Genomic DNA, 12,935 nt, shown 5'->3' with positions numbered 1-12,935 from the left:
CTGATGCATTTTGCAGGTTGTGTTTCAATAAACCCTCACGCTCAGCACGTTCCGCCCCCTGAACAAGGCAATCCCGAGTATGTTTGTGTGTGTCTGTGTGTGTGTTTTAATGAAATTATAATAAAAACACATTATGTGCGAAAGAGAGGCCGTTGTGCACTTCATTTTTCATTTTGGCGCGACGCACTTCCTTTTGACAAACAACAACAACAACAATGGCAATGGCAACTGGAACGCAAACCGGGTCCGTAGAGCCCTCAACTGTATGCGGCCTGCGCCCCGCCCCCTTTTTGCATGTGTCCCGTTGAACGGCGGAGACGTCAGGATAAATTTGTGGCATAAGGCAACGGCTGCAGTTGAAACCACAATTCTGACAATGATAATGACGATGACGACGATGACGACGATGACGATGATGATGATGATGAGCGCTGACGTTGCTTCTTAATTATTAATAAAACCAATTGCAAGCCAAGTTCAGCATTGAGAGTCGCCGTCTCTGGCTCTGGCTCGCGCTCTGGTCAAACCAACATGTTAACTTTTTAATTAACGAGTTTTCTTTTTCGATTTCAATTTGCCAGCCAACACACACGCGCCGCATTGCTGCCCACAGAACTGGCCTATAGACAGGCCGACAGGCCGACAGTCCAGTAGTCCGACAGTCCCTGCCTGATCCACAGCGAGTCGCTCGCGTTACCGTTGCCAATTCTCAGTTACTTCATTGCAATTGCAACCATAGCAGACTTTGTTAATGCCCTAACTTCTGTGTGACAAAGTCCATTACATATATACAGCATATTCTTAACCTTAAATATTTACTAATCTAGCCTGATTATTAGAAGAATAAAAATTCAATTTTTCTGCCCTCAACTCAAACAGATTTCATTTGCAGGATTTGTATAATTCTATAAAAATTTAGTTTTATTATTTTTTATTTATTTATTTTTATTTCCTGATTAAAACTTTTATTTAGTTTGTGTTTATTCTCTTAAATAACTTTATGGGCTTTCCATATAAAATACAATTCTATGCAGTTTCATTAGAAAGACAATCATTATACCCAGATTTCCTCTTTGCTGTCTTTCAAGTCATTAAATTACAGATCATCAGCTAATCGAGCAGACTCTTCTGAAGAGATCTTAATTCTCTTAATTTAATATAACAGCAAAGTTTTTGCATGCATCGATGCATTAAGTCGCAAGGAGAAGACGATGCAACGTTCGCTCTCGATCTCGCTCTCTATCTCTCTCGCTCTCGCTCTCTTTCCCTTTCTCTTTCTCTGATCAACGAGTTTTTCGGCTGCAATCACAAAACAGGCCTTCCTCTCACTTCTTCTCCTTCTCTCAATCACTCTCTCTCCCTCTCTTTCTTTTTCTCTCTCTCTCTTTCTGCAGCCAATGTCATTTATTAATAAAATATTTGCAAATTGTTGTCATGGAGGCGGCCCAATCCTTCGCACAGCCCTTGTTCAAATTCTAGTTCCAGCTCGAGTCGAGTGTCATAAATTAAAGGATTACAGCGAGGCGAGCGGACGAGCAACGGGAGCAGCTGCTAACGGGGCAGGAGCAGGGGCAGGAGCAGGAGCAGGGGCAGGACTTGGAGCAGCATGAAGTGCCTGCTGCCTAAGCAAGTTGTTAGCATTAAAAGGCCGCAGCACAATGTGTGGCAATTACACTGAGCAACAAAATTTTGATGCAGGACGGAATAGGTAAATAACAAGAGAGAACGAGAGAGCTAGATGGAGCTGAAGAGAAAGTTAAATTGAATAGAGTGTTAACTACTCAGGAATTGAAAAGAGTGTGAAGTGAAGAGAGTGAAAGAGATGTCTTTCTTTTTCTCCTTTTCTATCTGTCTTCTCATTTCTCTTTTTTATTTGTTGTGCTCTGTATCCTTCTCCTTCTCTTTTTTATCCAAGTTCGGCCTATTTTTCGTTTTCTCTATCTTTATCACATTTTTTTCTCTTTTTCTTAGTGTGCATCATGATCCTATTCGCTTTCCATTTCCTCTCCTTTTCTTTCTCTTTTCCTTTCCTTTTATTCTATTCCATTATTTTCATTTTTCTTCTCTCCTTTTCTTTATTTTTCACCTATATATAAAATATTTTCGCATTTCCACCTCAGTTACACCAAAGACCCTATCCAAGTTGCGCAGTGTTTCTTAGAGCTGGGCATCATAAGAGAGAGAGAGAGAGGGAGCGAGATGCGGCGTTGGAGTCATTGCATGCGTCTCTGTATGTGTATGTATGCGTATGTACACACATACATAAGTTCACATGTAGATGTATGTCTATATGTAGGTGCGTCGTCGTCTGCTGCGTCTGCTGCTGTTTCTGTGGCTTCGGCTTCGGCTGCGGCTGCTACTGTGTGAGCCGCGAGGTGCGCGTGCGCGCCCTGCTGCCGATAAGATCGTAGCTGAGGCAGGAGCTGAAGGCGAAATGGAGGAGCGGGCGGAGCTGGATAGAGGATCGTTCGGCGAGGCAATAAGCCATACTAATAGGCTGTTGCTGCCAGACGCAATCGGCGGCCGCATCAGTTGCCAGTTGATGAAGGTGCCTCCTGCTGCCCACTGCCGCCGCCCTCGGTTACATTTGCCACATTTGTATGAATAATTTAATTATTGTTTAAATGTTAATTAATGCAACGTGAGTCGCAAGTCGCAAGTCGCTAGTCGGCGGCAACGTTAACTGAACCAATGCACTTCGCTGCAGTTTTTTCTTACATATCTTTCGCTTTTTTTTTGTTTTTGGTTTTTTTTTTTTGCTTTTTTGTTGTTTTTATTTTTGCACCTCCACTTTACACGCTCCACAAACAGGCGAGACGCCCAGCGTCTGAGTTTATAACTTGACAGACACGCATTTGGCATTAATGGCCTGCTTGACAGACAGAGAACAACAACAGCAGCGGCAACAGCAACAGCAATGGCAACGGCAACACAGCCGAGAAGTCTCCACTGTGGGAGAGTTGTAAGCAACAAGAGGGAGAGAGAGCGAGCCAGCGAGCGCTTACAAATGCGTAAAATTTGCAATTAGATGATAACTAAGATCGTTGGGGTTGACAACAGACACACACACACACACACACACACACATCTACTGATGCACGAGCACGCACACAGCATTAAAAAGGGTAACTAATTAACAGACTGCGCGTCTGCTAAAGTACAGCACAAATATTGCCAAGTGACACGAAGAGAGAGTTTGACTTGAGGGAGAGATACGGACTGGGAGAGTGCAATGTAGAGCAATGCAATTGAAAGCTTCCCAGCTGATCAACGAAAGTATCTAAAACGCAAATGAAATGTAAACAAAATAGAGTTAGACTTATTGGAAAAATCCATTTCTAATTAGAGTATCAGGTTCTGTGGAATTGGGGAGATAATTGCCAATTGGCATATTTGCGAGGAACAAAGCTCACATTTGAAGAAAGTCTAATTAGAGTGAAAATGTATATGGTATTGGGGCGATAGCGACAATAGGTAGTATGTCGGAAGAGAGAGATTTACAACCTTTATTACTACAGATCACGATTTATATTAACCTGCTATTAAAAAAACCCAAAAACTATTTTCTTATCTCTACTGCGAACAGTGCAAAAAAAATGGCTTGGATTGAGTAGCAAAACAAAAACAAAGCTGCAAAAATTCTTCAGTTCTAATGAAAGTGAAGAACATGCTATTGCAGTTATTTGCGGGGTTTCAAATGACATTACTGAAATTCTTGCTGAGTGCTGGAATGAAAGTAGATCGCTTGTTCATTCCAAGAAAAACATATGGATATAATGCTGGAAATCTAAGCTTTATATAAATAAAAGAACTGTTTTTACGAACTTGAGCAATAAGTACTCAAGTGAAGGCGAGTAATACGAGTTTTATCAGTTGATTCAAACAATTACTAAGGCTTTCAATATTATTTATAATTTGATATAATCTAGCAATCAGATAATCCAGATGGAATTGCCCTTAACTGCTTCTAACCAGAAATTGTTCTGCTTATCTGCCATTACCCATAATATTGCTATTTTGCAAATTTTAACACATTTAAATCTATGCTGAACAATTTAAGTTTTTGCACAAACAGAAATAACAGTGCGGAATCCTATAAGAATTCCCCTGCTAATTGAATATGACCTCTAAGAAAGCTTTTAACTTGCACATACGCGAAATTCTTTGCATTCCCAATTGGAATTCGTAAATAGTTTGTAGTTTGTTTGCTTGTTAGATTCTTTTTTTTATTTCTGCAAGTTGTGATCGATTTTATGTAACTCATAAAGCACTCACACACACAGGGGCTCTTTCTGTTATGTCTTTGCTGTTATTGTTGTTGTTTTTTCGGCGTAAACGCAACGAAACTTGAAACTGAAGCAATTAACAGAAAAGATTTGCGTTTTGTTGTTCTTGGGCCGCGCCGCTCGTTTTCTTCTGGCCTGCCAAATGCAGCCGCCGACGACGACGGCGACGTTAATTAAAACAAATGGCAAAAATAAACAACAGCAGCAGAAACTAAAAGTAAACTAATTAAAAGGATCGCAGCACAAAAGTTTCGACTTACATATGCAGAAAATTGTTGCTTTTCTTGCTGCGAGCGATCGTCGAGCTCTGCCTGAAGGGGGATATTTTCTCTTTATTGCTGGCGATCAGCTTTTTTCGCCTTCTTTCTTGTATTTAGTGCCGCTGTTGTTGTTGTTCTTGATTCTCCTTGTGCTTGGTTCTGGTTTTGCGGCAAGGCTTGTTTTTCTTTGCCTTCTCTTTTTTTATAATTCTTATATTTATTTACCGCGGTTTGTTGTACAATTTGCACACAGGAATTTGCTAGCGTTTCTTGTTGTATTTATTATAGTTATTATTGTTATTGTTTTCGTTTCTTTTGTTTTGTTTATGTTATGAGTTGTTGCTGCTGCTACTGCTAATTGAGTGCGAATTTTTATAGTCGTACTAAACGCATGAAAATTGCTGCCGCTGCTGCTGTTGCTGCTTCTGCTTCTGCTGCTGCTGCTTGCACACGTGCGATAAGGAGAGTTGCACAGGCAGCGCGTACGTGAGAGAGAGCGCGAGACAGTGTCAGAGAGTGGGTGAGAGCTGTTAGCGCGTGATTTACCGTTGATTGAATTAGTACAGATGGCAATAAGAAGACGCCTCTAACGAGCCAAGATCGGCCAGAGAGACAGAGAGAGAGAGAGAGTGAGTGAGCGTGAACGAGATCGAGAGAATGCCCGACACCTGCAACAACACAAAACACACGCGAACCGCGAACTGAACTCAACTCGACTCAATTAGTTAGCTCGTAAATTTGCATATTTCAAATAATTGCGCCACACACACGCACACACACACATATAGAGTGTAAGAGAGAGAGAGTCAGTGAAATAACGGCTGGTGGGGAGGCGGATCGAAGGTGTAAACAAACACACACACTTGACTGTTGCTTCTCTGCTTGTTGCTGTTGTTGTTGTTAAATATTGTTGCACGCACACTTACACACACAGAGATAGATATGTATATATTAATACATATGTCGGCACTTGCATAAATATCTTGTTTTCAAAAAAAAAAATAAAGAAATAATTTTTTGTTGTTATATTTATGATTTTTTGTTGTTTTGTTTTCCTCGTGATAATAAACAATACGCTTCGCACTCGCCAAATTTGAAGTTTCGCGTAACGTAATTTCAGTTGCTGTTTACTACTGCTGCTGCTACTGCGCGCACACACGACCGCCAGCGCCGAAGTTCACTTGACGAATGCGACGACGAGGCTGCATGAATGAAAACCGAAAAGCGGCAAAAACGTGCGCTGTTGTTGTTGCTGATGTTGCTGTTGCTGGCTTTGCTGCTAGCGTTGCTGCGCTGCTGCTGCTGCTGTTGCTGTTGCTGCTGTTGTCGTTGTTAGGTGGTTGCGCTCTGGCGCTCTCTCGCTCTCACTGGCTTATCAGCTGCTATTGCTGCTCGCTAGCTGAGACCGGCATTTGGTGCTGTCGCTGCTGCCGCTGCTGCGAGGGTTGTTTTGGCTCTTGCGCATACTTGCCGCTGCTCCGGATACTTTGTGGTTGGGGGTTTCTTGTTTTTGTTTTATGTAACGTTACCTATTTTTTTTGTTGTTGTGTGTGTGTTTGATTTAAGCGTTGTTGCTTTTGGGGCTGCGCTGCCATTGGACACCAAGCGGTTGGCTTTTGCCAGCCAGCCGCCTATCGCAGGTGCCGGCCAACGAGGGTAGCGCCGCGACAGAGCCTTAACAGAGCTCTGTTAATGTACACCTGTGCGTAGGCGCGCACTGTTAACTAGCTGTCAAACTGACCGCTGTAGGTGGAGCCAGCCAGCTTCTTATGTAAAGTGGCCAACCTACCTGTTTACCTTCTTACTCTTTTTTTGTCATGTTTTTTTTTTTTTTTTTTTTTTTTTTAATTAAATGACAAACCCTTTTCAAAGCACTAAATGGACCAGCAGCAGGACCTTGCGCTGCTTTCATCGTCACGTTTCTAATGAGTTGACAAAAATGTAATTTTTTATATTTGACGGGGGGTTGTTTCAAAACTTCTTGTTGTTGTTGTTGTTGCTGGCATTTAGCCATTTATTATTTTGCACCTCGCTCTGATTTGATTTGATTTGATTTTCCTCCGTTTTTATTTTTTTTTCTACCGGTTAACCAAGCAACTTGACATGCACAGATAATAGTTGTGCTACCTAAACAGGAATGCGGCCCGCTGCCTGCTCGCTAACCCCTTTTTTACGCAGTCCATAACAAATTTGTTGCAGAAGCAGAGAGAATAGCGAATAGAAATATGAAAAACGTGGCCCATGGACAACCACATAATGAATTGGCTGCATAAATAATAGGCTCAAACTACTTAGGATAAGAAGCATAGCACACGCACCCAAGACACACACACAGAGAAAGAGAGAGAGAGAGACATACAAACACACGCACACTCACACACATAGATACAACCCCCTGGAATGCATCCCTTTCGACAGGACGACTGCTGGCAAAGAGCAGCATTATTCATACATAAAAAGCCAATTAAAAATTTATAATAAACCCCGCGCCAAATGCAGCAACCCCAAATAAAAAATAAAAAAACAAAAATAAAATTAAAATAAAAAAAAATTGAAAATAAGCAACAACCAGTGTGCACAGTGGCACCAAATTTTATTTTTAAAATAAAAATATTTTTTGTAAAATATTAAATTAACATATACAAATTAATGTTTGTTTATTTTAAAAAATTATAATAAAAGAATTATATACATTTCATTTATTTTTCAAATTAAAAATAAATTAAAGCGAAAAAAACGCAAACACATTTATAAATATTTATAAAAAAAAAATATTTATTTATTTATTATATATATATTTTTTTAATTATTTATATTTAATATATTAATTTTTAATTAATAAATTAACATATAAAAATTAATTTTTGTTAATTTGAAAAAAAATTATAATAAAAGAATTATATACATTAAATTTATTTTTCAAATAAAAAATAAATTAAAGCGAAAAAAACGCACACACATTTATAAATATTTATAAACAAATATTTTTATTTATTATATTTTTTTTAATTATTGGAAAATTAAATTTAAATTAAAGTTTTGCTGCTGATCTTCAATAAATAATAAAATTAATAAAACTTCTTTTAATTTAATGAAAGAATCAAAATTTAATTAAAAGATTTTTCAAGCTAATAGCTTTCACCAAAAAATATACATATATACAATAAAAACCAATTTAAAAACATTTTTTTTATTCAAATTTATTGTTAAAATAATAATAATGTAAAATAAAAAAAATACACAAAAAAATCAATTAAATCAATGTCAAATTATAATATATTAATAAAAAGTATTCCCTGTACATAAATATTATTTTCCTTAGCTTCAAAAAACTTTATAACTACAAAAAAAGAAATAAACATGTGTTCAATGAAAAGAAATGAAATCTATTTGCCAAACAAATCAGCCGTAGCCCACTGTGCACAGGCGGCCTCAAAGTGAAAGCTTAAAAGCATGTGAGCATTGTGCACAGGATTCGTCCTGTCCGAGCATGGAGCTGGAGTTGAGTTGTTTTTGGTCCGGGTTCGGGGTTCAGGGTTCGGGGGGGTCGCACACGCAAGCAGCGCTAAATTAGATGTAAAATAATGAACATTTCAATTAAAATAATTAATATTATGGAGTGCATGGCGCGCTTTGACAATGGCCAAGGCAGATAGATGAGTTCAAGATCCTGTGGCTGCGGCTGCTGGAAGTCGTGGCCCGGCCACTAAGCACTCAATTAACCATTTTAATGCTTATGGAAGTAAGCGAATGCATGTTTGAAGCATGTGCGAGCGAAATGGCGCGACCATTTGCCCATCGGCCAGAGCGAGAGGGCCGAAGATGAGCCAAGGCTTTTTAATTATAATTAAACATGCGAGCAAGTGAGCGAGCGAGTGCTGCCAATGGGAATGGGAACGAATGGAAATGGAAACGGGAATTGATATATGGTATGAGGTATGAGAGGTATGGGTATGGGTATGGGTATGGGTATGGGTAGATATGGTTCCTCTCTGGCTTGGCATAATCACTTAGCCGCGTGCAGCGCAGCATTTAAAATTAATTCTACTCAAGTGCGTTTTGGGCGGCCCGAAAACACGTGGCACACGTGGAACACACAAATGGCGGAGGCTGCGGGGGCTGCGATTACCGTTAGCATTTTTGCGAGCGAAACAAATTGCACGCTAATTGCTCATGTTCAATTAAAAGCAAACGCAAAACAGAGAGAGAGGAGACAAAGGAAAGCCCAATCTGCAGAACATTTGGCCACACTGTGCGCGTTCCCAGAGCGAGCCCAACTGTGTGTATGTGTGTGTAAGTGACTGAGTGAGACTGTGCGTGTGCGTGCGTGTGTGTGTGAGCGAGAGGGCACAGACAGACAGACGCTGGCTTTGCTTTTTGTTTTGGTTTTGATCCTTTGCGCAAATAATTGCCTAATTGTCTCTGGTCGGGGCTTGTCAGTGGCATGCATTGTTGCTGTTGTTGTTGTTGTTGTTGTTGCTGCTGCTGCTGCGCATGCAAATGGGTAACGCATATTTCTTACACAAATCCATTTTCATCTATTAATTGGCAGCGCTCGGCAGCTGCTGGCCTGGCCAGAGCTGAGCCGTACCGTGCCGTGCCTTCGTTCGCCTTCCCTTTTACACAATTAAGCGCTTGTGCAAATAAAAATCGAAACCGAAACGCTTTACATACACAAATATGCAAATTTACCACTTGAATATTTCGATGGGATTTTTGTGTTTGACGGCAAATGCCGTGGCCAAGATTCGATGTGTCAGCTGGAACTAGTTGAATTCGCCAGCGGCCAGAGCACAATTCGAAATCTTTACAGTAATTCAACATTGCTAACTGTCAATTTAGTAGTTGTAGTCATAAGCCAATTCATTTCAGTTTTTTCTCTCCATTCGAAATGACTCAAAATGGCTGACAGTTTTGCTAAAATGTAAAAATTAAGGACAGAGCCGATTGCAACTTCTTCAGCTGCTTCTTCTCTCTTGCCAATTAATTTGCATATATGAATGTATGTATGTGCGTGTGTACATACAAAATTGCACTGCAATTATACATATACATGCATATGTATGCATGCATGCATGTACATATGTACAGTGGCTCACAGCAAATTACAACCAGCATCTATAGAATATATAAAAATGAATCTATAAAAAAAAAAAATAAATAAATAAACTCCGATCAAAAGTATGGTCATAGCAAATATATAGTTTTATTGATTTTGATTAAAGAAAAAAATTAATTAATAAAAATAATGTAAGTACAAGTGCTTTTAATTAACATACAAATGCTTACAAATGTTGATGAAATAAATGAAATAAATAGCAAGTAACTTGCACTTAAATATTTTAGTATATTTTCTATTTTAGAATTTATAGATGCTCCCATTTTATTTATTTATTTATTTTTTTTTTTTTTTTAATTTTTATTATTTACAATTTTTATTTATTTTTATTTTTTGTTTTGTTTTTGTTTTTTTTTTTTTTTTATCATTTTCATTTTATTATATCATTTTGCTTTTATTTTAGTTAACATCTTTAAGACTGAATTGTTTTTTTCTAGTAGCTAGTTGAAATAAACTGTGAGCCACTGTATGCAACTGCAGCGCTAGCTGCGTACTTCTCTTAGTACTTCGTTTTTCTTACTTCTTTTCATCATACTTTTGATTATTATTGCAATTATTATAGCTGCTTGTTGTCAACAAATTGATTGCCTTTGTTAAGCACATGTAAACGAGCGCATAAAAGGGACGAACGATCGTTGACAAGGTCTGCCAAAAAAGCAGCAACAAGAAGAAGAAGAAGAAGCACAGGCGCAGTTCGGCAAGTTACGTGCATGGGACCCACTGGAAGAGAGCGGGAGAGCAAGAGAGTGGGACAGAGCGCGCGCGCGCACGTTCACTTTCAACTCGTCTAATTGCGGTGCATTGTGCGTCAAACGGAGGCGATATCCAATTTCAATACATAATTTATTAGCTGTGACTGAGCGACTGCGCGACTGCGACTGCGACTGCGACTGAAAGTGTGAGTGCAGTTTAAAATTGCCACCGCTGTGGGGGGCTCAGTTACAGCCACTTTGAAGCATTTGCAACCCGTGATAAATGATAGGGCGCCGCCTACGCGCGTCAAGGGTTGTCGCTCTCTCACTCTTTCTCTCTCTCTTTGTCGCCGTCACATTTTGCGGTACGCCGCAACGCCGATCAAATGGCCGATAAGCGTTGACAACGGCAGCGACGCCGGCGACACCAGCGCCGGCTACGTGGCTGCGGTTGACAATGCAAACGGTTGCAAGTCAAAATTAATTAGGATTTTTCAGCAGTAGCTAGAGAATTTTAGCACATAACAGGCTAAAGTCGACTCTCGAATACCCTAACATAGGCTAGACAAGGAACGGGAGAATAAGCTAATTGCAATGTAAAAGGTTTAATTGAATGGGCCATTTGTAATAATTATTAACTTTCAACTATTGATAAAAGTATATTTGTAGCTTTATATATTGTATATAGCTTATTTATATGTACATATATGTTCGTATCTATGTGCATCCATAGGACTCATAACATAGCCAAATAAACCGTCTCAGCTTAGGGTAGAATTTCTAATGCGAAGCGCTAAATTGAAATCAGTAGAAAACAGCAGCAAGCAAAATAAAATGAAGCAAAAAAATGCGATCATTAATCATCAAGCTAAAAGGGTTGACGCGCTCGACAGAGCTCAAAATACAAAACACCGCAAGAAAAAAAACAACAACAAAAATTGAAAAAGAAGAAAATAAAACACGCACAAAGGGTGGCTTGACCGGCGCCACAACAAAAACAAAACCAAAGCCGAGGCAAAGGCACAGGCAAAGGAAAACAAAAACAACAACAGTTTTTTTCTTAGCCTTCGTTCAATTCGCTTTAATACCTAGTTTTAACAGCTGATCTGGCAGCTTCTCTCCACCTCTCTTATTTTCTCATTGAATCTGCTATTCTCGCTGCTTGCGCTCCTCATTCGGCTGCTCCTCGTCGGAGGATGACTCCAATAGCGATCCCAAAAACATCGCGCTGTGCGTGCCGACCAGCTCACGCAACGCTTCGGCAGTGCGCGGTTTCTTCATTAGCGCTGCCACGGCGTAATCGGTTATGGCTGGATTACCCATGAGGCAGCTGCGCAGCTCCTTGCAGCGGCGACGCGTGCGTCGCTGCAGCGCCTCATCGGTCTGCTCGGCATCGTAGTCGCCGACTAGATATTGTATGGCCAGCTCCAGATTATTGGAGGCATGCGCCAGCGCCTGTCGTGCCTCGATCTCTGCGTAGCCCATTTCGAGCAGCTGAGTCAGCGTATCCTTAGCATCTGTGTTTTGCACATCGGTTTCCATCGTTGGAAGCAGCAGCAGAAGCAACTGTAGTTTTTGGCAAAATAGATCCAATTAGATGTTCAATGCTGCCGCGCATTTCTCGCTTAGATATGCGCAACAGTTGCTAATAAATATCGATGAGCCACTTAAGTTGCCTTGATTTCGCAATTAGCGATCGCCTATCGATAGCAACTGAATATCGTTTGCAAATATCGCATAAGCGAAGCGCGCGCAGTTTGGTTTGTGCTTACACAAAAACTTTGATTATAAAAAAAAGTTTGGCAACAATTATATCAGAAATATACGCACAACACACATACAAATGTTTTTATTATACAGATGTTGCCCCGCTGCCTTCGTTTGGTATGCTATTTATGTGCTGCACAATTTTAAATAATCACCCCATTGGGAAATTTCATGGAAAGTCCAACACAACAATCGAAACCCTTTCATTCTCTTACTTTAGCTTTGCATTACTTTACTATTTGCGTGTGCGTGTGTATGTGTGTGTGTGTGTGCGTTGCTTACACTGATTTATGGGCATTTTCTTTGGAGCGTTGTCCTTTTCGGTTAACTCTTTGTTTATAAGCAGCCCTGGGACAAACAAGTGGTCCGTAAAAAGCATTCCCATATACCCTCATCTATCACAATTTCTTGCTACAGTTACAGTTCTTACATTTTTGGGTTTAAAAACGCATTATTTTGCTTTTGGTAATTGAAGTTTTTAGTTTTCATTAGCCAACAACCGGCCAAGGACCAACTGACAGGGGATAAAGCACATAATAAATGGCTAACTTATATACATAAATATATATCTACATACATATATACTTGCACTCTCAAATTAAGATATAAGAGCCGTTGCTCTTTGAATACATAATACAGTTATTTTTAAATATTAATTCCCATTTAGCGTTGCCAGCTGTTCACAGGCAGCATCAGCTAAAAAACGACGTAAAAGAAAACGTAAGTCGATACTTTTGAAATGCTCACGCACGCACACGCACACGCGCGCAGTGAAACAATTTTAAAACGGATATCAAGAGTTTTAACTTTG

At 39.7% G+C, this 12,935-nt stretch overlaps 1 protein-coding gene and 1 long non-coding RNA gene across 2 annotated transcripts; both read right to left on the bottom strand.

Annotated features, from left to right (window-relative positions):
• Positions 1-7,514: 7,514 nt before the first annotated feature.
• Positions 7,515-10,179, bottom strand: LOC149267993 (uncharacterized). The gene is made up of 2 exons (XR_016271234.1): positions 9,239-10,179; positions 7,515-8,111 (listed from the first exon to the last, which is right to left on the bottom strand). It is a non-coding gene; the product is annotated as an uncharacterized LOC149267993 (long non-coding RNA).
• Positions 10,180-11,409: 1,230 nt separating this feature from the next.
• On the bottom strand, positions 11,410-12,674 carry LOC108619665 (uncharacterized). The gene has a single exon (XM_018016357.2). The coding sequence runs from the start codon at positions 11,897-11,899 to the stop codon at positions 11,507-11,509; it is 393 nt and encodes a 130-aa protein (XP_017871846.1). The 5' UTR covers positions 11,900-12,674; the 3' UTR covers positions 11,410-11,506.
• Positions 12,675-12,935: the final 261 nt, after the last annotated feature.

Source organism: Drosophila arizonae, chromosome X (genome assembly GCF_054131065.1).
Source record: "Drosophila arizonae isolate 15081-1271.41 chromosome X, UAZ_ARI_1.0, whole genome shotgun sequence".
In the NCBI taxonomy this organism is placed as follows: Eukaryota; Metazoa; Arthropoda; class Insecta; order Diptera; family Drosophilidae; genus Drosophila; species Drosophila arizonae.
The sequence above is the reverse complement of the archived record's forward strand: the minus strand, read 5'-3'. Positions and strand labels throughout refer to the sequence as shown.